Below are 6,450 nucleotides of genomic sequence, written 5' to 3'. Positions count from 1 at the left end.
TAAAGCAATAAGCCCCAAGAAGCCGTGGTTTACAGTGAATTTATAACAGCTAAGGGGCGATGTTAGTGCCTAAAACCCCCTTAGCTGTTCTAAATTCACTGTAAACCACGGCTTCACGGGGCTTATTGCTTTTATAAAACGGTTATTCCATATACGTAGTAAGGTTTCAGAGCAAATAAAGTGTAATGATATTAATAAAAACATTATTCTTCCGCCAAACAATGTAGTTCCTCAGAAACAGTTGTTGTTGCAACAAAGTGGTTGCCGAGCAACACACAAACGTAAACAAAGGTGTATGTTACATTGTAGAGTAATTTACAACAGCTTTGAACGCGGCTCAACCAATCAGAATCAAGCACCGGAACTATCCGCTTTATAAATAGTTTTATATATTGTAAAATATATAGCCTCTATATATTACAACTTATAACCATATATATTTTAAGGCAAGACAGTAATAGATAATCACCATACTTCACCAGTTAATTAATCACAGTACATTACGACAATTGTCTTTTATTACAACTTTTCTGAAATGTTGTGTTTAAATGATGCATTATCTAATTACAGATGCACTAATTTGCATACATTTTCCTGAACACTGGATAAAGCCAGGATCAAAATTCTTGTTTGATTTTGTTGATATATTAGAGTTAAAGGTTTTCACAGGGGTGATTTTGGATTTCTCTTTTTATCACTCCTTAAATCAGAAAATACTGTCAAACGACAGAAAATATACATTTTCGCCATGTTTTAGGAATAAATGTTGTATAAACCAGTGTGAATGATATATGAACAAACCCCTCAGTAAAAACCTTCAGAATATAGAGAGGAATAAAACCCCTAAGTTTTGGTGTTTGTAAGTGCTGCTGAAGTGGAGAAAAAAAATCTAATTTTGAGAAAACAGCCTGAAACTTAAAGGCGCAAATAGATAAAGTGCAATAATAAAACCAGGCAAATGAAATATGAACAAATCCCTCAGTAGAAACCTTCAAAATATAGAGAGGAATAAAACCCTAAGTTTTGGTGTATGCAAGTGCTGCTGAAGTGGAGAAACAAACCTCACAGCCTTTAAAGATATGCATTTTCGCCATGTTTTTAGGAATAAAATGGTATATAAATCAGTGCGAATGACATATGAACAAACCCCTCAGTAAAAACCTTCAGAATATAGAGAGGAAAAAAACCCTAAGTTTTGGTGTTTGTAAGTGCTGCTGAAGTGGAGAAAAAACTTTTAAAGATATGGATTGTAATTAAAATCAACAGACGCAAATAGATAAAGTGCAATGAAATAAACACTTAAATGTGTATCTTAGATTTTTCTTCCACTAGTCTGAATAAGACAAGTTATGGAAGCAAAATAGACCAAAATCTCAAAAATTACCAGTGCATAAAAAAAAAAAATTTGATTTAGTCTGTGTAAAACATGGCCAATACTCATACATAGATATAAACAGGGTCAAAACACCATCAGGGTAACACACAACACTAAAATAATGCCATAAACATGAACAAAATAACAAAAATTGCAACACAAAACACCCTAATGTACATTACTGATGATAAAAATTTGAAAAGAAAAAAAATTATTTATATTAAATATAATAATATTGTTTCACACTGGGACTTCTGGGAATGTCCATCTACTGTTTTTCACCATAAAAAATATGGTAATTCATAGTTTTTACTTGCAAAAACTATAAAGTTCACAGTAAAATTACATTTTATGCTAATAATGGTATATATAAATTACATATGTGACCCTGGACCATAAAACCATTCATAAGGGTTAATTTTTCGAAATTGAGATTTATACATCATCTGAAAGCTGAATAAATAAGCTTTCCATTGATTTATGGTTTGTTAGGATAGGACAATATTTGGCTGATATACTAGAGGGAAATTCTCAGGACACTCATGTCAAAAACAAGACAAAATAAACAAATGGTTGTCTTTTTTCAATTCCTGGTCCTGCTTTGAACGTCCCATCTGGAAATCACATGCAAACTTCAGTATGTGTGATATCACATTGCCGTTTGGTAAATGTCAGTGTAATGTGAATCCACTGAAACCGAGCTCTTATCGTTTCATCAGAAGTCTTGTTTCATCAAAGACACTGAGAATTACCAGAAGACTTTTTGCTGCTTATACAAAAGCTGCAGGTTCAATCCAAATTACAGGTGACCCGTAAAATCCTGTCAACATACACACCTTTATGTCGTTTCCAAACCAGGGTGATTAAATTAACTAAAACCAAGTAATATCATTAAAAAAAAACCTTCATCACTTGAAATAAATTACAGATAAATGTTGACTGAATTATTTTTTTTTTAATTAAAATAAGTTTAATTTTTAATGTTTTATGTCAAAATTTTCTCATTTTCATTTCGTTTAACTACATGTAACATAACTGAAACTAAAATGAAAATCAATAAAAACTATACAGACATTTAAAAAGAAAATGTCAAAAACTAAATTATTAAAGTTTTTAAATTAAAACGAAAACAGAACTTATAAAAATAAAAACTAATTCACAAAAATTAACATTTTAATTTAGTTTAACTTGATGTACTAGAATAACTAAAACTAAAATAAAAACGAATAAAAACTATATAGATTTAACTAATAAAAATGACAAAACCATAAAAAATTACTTTAAAATTAAAATGAATAGAATATATAAAAACAAAAACTACAGTCTCTATAGTCTACTATAATAGTATCTCAGATAATACTAAGATAACACCGTTTCAAACCAAGTATTGTTCTTTCATGCAACCACAAAAGAAGTTATCAGGATATACAAGTTATATTCCGATCATTTCTTTTGCTCTTTTCCATTCCCTGGTGGCCACAGCTCAAGCTTCACAGTGAAAACATGTTCAAATTGGGTCTGTTATTCACACAAATGATGATCACATGACTTCAGAAGACGTGGAATATAGCGTTTAAGTTATATCAGCTACTGTTATGATATTTTATGCTGCATTTATGCTGCTTTTCGGAGCAACCCCAGTCCTCATTCACTGCCATTGTATGCAAAAGAGCAGCACAAGCTCCTCAGTGTTTCACAGAAGAAAGAAAGTCATACATGTTTGAGCTGATATGAGGGTGAGTAAATAATGACAGAATATTTTGTTTTTTGGGGGAATTAAAGCAATGCACTTTAACACAGATGGCAGGTGTGAGTCGGTTCAGATAAAAGAGCAGATGAACACAATGCACCATTGAAAATATTCGTCATGACAAACGTCTCCAGGTGTCAGAACACAATGCATGCGAGACAGTTTCCATTTAACAAAACTGCTGGGGGGGGAATTATGATTGTGTCTGTTTGTGCTGGGTGGATGAATCACCAAAACACACCAGTGCTATTTTAGTATCATTGAGATACTATTATAGTTATTAATATTTAATAAATACTTTGTAATACTTTTTACATTATTTTTTTATTTAATAAATATTTTGAATTCGTTTTTATTTTTTATAATTTTCCATTTTCAATATAATTTTACAGTTTTAGTAGTGTGTTTTTGACATTTTTATTAATCTATATAGTTATTTAAAAAAAAATTCAGTTTCACTTTTAGTTATTTTAGATCCATATTTTACATCCAGTTACACTAAATGAAAATGAGAAATGTTGCCTTGGCAACTAACTGAAATAAAATAAAACAAACAAACAAATTTTAAATGTCTGAAATTACTGAACTCATTTCAGTTAACGTTTATTTAAATTCAAGTAAATTAATTTCAAGTGCTATTTTAGTATCTGTAATGTACTATTATAATTTTTATTAGTTTTTATTTTTATGATTTTTGTTTTCATTTTAATCTTAGTAAAATTTTTAGTCATTTGTTTTGTCATTTTTATTAGTTTTTTTTTATATGTCCATATAATTTTTAGTCACTTTTAGTTATTTCAGTATCAAATTAAACTAAATGAAAATGAGAAATGTTGTAGCTAAAATAAAATAAGTTCATGTTATAGTATATTTCATTTATTCTATCTATTCTGAATTTTATTTATTATTTTATTATATTTTATTTATAAATTTCATTTATTTAATTTCAAGTAACAAAAATTATTTTCATATTAGTTTCATTTTAGCATCAATGAAAAACTATTAGTTTTTTCATATTTTGATATGATTGGTTTTCTGTTTTCATTTTAAGTTTAGCTAAAGTTTTAGTAATTTTGTTGATTTTTTTGTCATTTTCATTAGTTTTTATAGTTAGTATTATTTTTTATTTATTATTTTATTTATTTTATTATGAATTTAATAGTTTTCATATATTTTATTTTATTTCAGTTAGCACTTATTTTATTTCAAGCAACAAAAATGTTTTTAGCTTTTGTTTAGTGAAATATAATAACCATGGAACACGTCTAGTTCTCACACACAACATATTTCAGCCCAAAATCACGAGAAAAGAAAACGAAGCCTGTTTTGAGGACCATTCAAATTTTCTGCATTGTGAAACCTGAGCCAGAAACATTCCTAACAGGTTTTGTGAGATTCACTCAACTAGTTTGTGTTTGTAAATGGTGCAAACACACACACACACACCTTTAGGTCCTTCAGTAAAGTGTCCTATGATGATCTGTTCTCGTTCTCCTCCTGGTTTCTCTCTGTACCAGGTCACTTGCACCAGCTTCTCGTCACCCTCCACCGTGAAGCGGCAGGGCATCCGGGTCTGTGTGCCGGAGAACGAGCGCAGGGCCAGAGACGGAGACGGCTCGATAAACTCACTGTGAACACAGACTGAGACATAAAGAGACAGTGTGAACATCTGCAAACAGCACTGAATGGATTTACTATTAGACATGAGGTGAGGGCCGAGGACGGTTAATAATAAACCCACGCTATCATGATCCCTTGCTTTTGCCCTACAAACATGTCACAAAAAACCAAGGACGTTCCCATGCAGCGCAATGAGAGAGTTACAGATGTGTGACCGGTCCCAAAAAAAAAATCAATGCTAAATGCAAATAATAAAATACATTCCATATTGTTTGTTGTTCACATCAAATGAACAATTTATTTAACCTTTAGACAAAATTTGTAAAAAAAAAAAAAATCTTAAGTTTGCATATGTTTTTTTTTTTAAATCATATTTGTGACCCTGGACCACAAAACCAGTCGTAAGGGTAAATTTTTTTAGATTTATACATCTGAAAGCTGAATAAATAATCTTTCCATTGATGTATGGTTTGTTAGGATAGGACAATATTTGGCCGAGATACAACTATTTGAAAATCTGGAATCTGAGGGTGCAAAAAAATCAAAATATTGAGAAAGTCGCCTTTAAAGTTGTCCGAATGAAGTTCTTAGCTATGCATATTACTAATCAAAAATTAAGTTTTGATATATTTACTCTAGGACATTTACAAAATATCTTCATGGAACATGATCTTTACTTAATATCCTAATGATTTTTGGCATAAAAGAAAATTTTATCATTTTGACCCATACAATGTATTGTTGGCTATTGCTACAAATATACCCCAGCGACTTAACACTGCTTTTGTGCTCCAGGGTCACATATAACTCTAAACACATGATTGATGGAGAATCAAGTAAAGCTGAGCTGCTTCAGTCCAGTAAGTGTTCATCTGGAGATATTACTGCAGTTATTCTGACCTTTACTTGATCAAAATCAGTCAAGATTTGACACGAGAAGCTCCAGCTACAGTTACACTAAAAGAGCTTTGACTGGATAAAAAACTCTAAGTTAAGTCTTAAGTCTAAATCTATAAAATGAATGTCTATCAGCAGCTCAAATGAGAAATATTGAGTTAATATTGAGATCTCTGATATTTGATGGCAAACTTGGCAATCTTAGCACAGTTTGAGACACTCTGGAGATCTCTTGTGCATTTTTATACTCTGGTATTGGCTTTGGATTTAAGTTTAAGGACATTTCTGCTCATTTTGCATGATTGTGAACTATTTTGGGCCTCCAGTTCATGTCCAATGTAAAATCATCCTGAATCAAAACCAGATGAGAAACTCTGGACCAGACACTCGTCTTTCAAAGTCAACAAAACGAGACAGAAAGCAGAAGACAGTGAGGCATAGTGAGAGAATGTCATCTTGCAGTTCTGGTTATTGTTTGTTCTCGTCTCAGCCGACAGAAACACTCAACATACACTGACACGCCACATGTTTAAAATAACAACACATACTTCACACACACACACACACACACACTCATATACACACTTACACTCACTCACTGTCTCACACACACACACACACACACACTCACACATTCATGCAAACACACACTCACACATATACACACTCTCTCTCTCTCTCTCTCTCTCACACACACACACACACTCATGCAAACACACACACACACACACACACTCATATACACACTTACTGATTCACACACACACACACACACTCTCTCTCTCTCTCTCTCTCTCACACACACACA

General features: G+C 31.7%; 1 protein-coding gene across 1 annotated transcript in view; it reads right to left on the bottom strand.

Annotated features, from left to right (window-relative positions):
• Positions 1–6,450, bottom strand: part of nectin4b (nectin cell adhesion molecule 4b) — a 27,275-nt gene that overhangs the window by 18,917 nt on the left and 1,908 nt on the right. Inside the window, exon 2 of the mRNA XM_016565503.1 lies at positions 4,531–4,766. Within this exon, the coding sequence (XP_016420989.1) occupies positions 4,531–4,766 (236 nt within the window). The remainder of the gene's footprint in view (positions 1–4,530; positions 4,767–6,450) is intronic.

This window comes from Sinocyclocheilus rhinocerous, unplaced genomic scaffold (assembly GCF_001515625.1).
Source record: "Sinocyclocheilus rhinocerous isolate Xijiao unplaced genomic scaffold, SAMN03320098_v1.1 scaffold242, whole genome shotgun sequence".
Taxonomy (NCBI): Eukaryota; Metazoa; Chordata; class Actinopteri; order Cypriniformes; family Cyprinidae; genus Sinocyclocheilus; species Sinocyclocheilus rhinocerous.
This window is presented reverse-complemented; position numbering and strand designations above follow the sequence as displayed.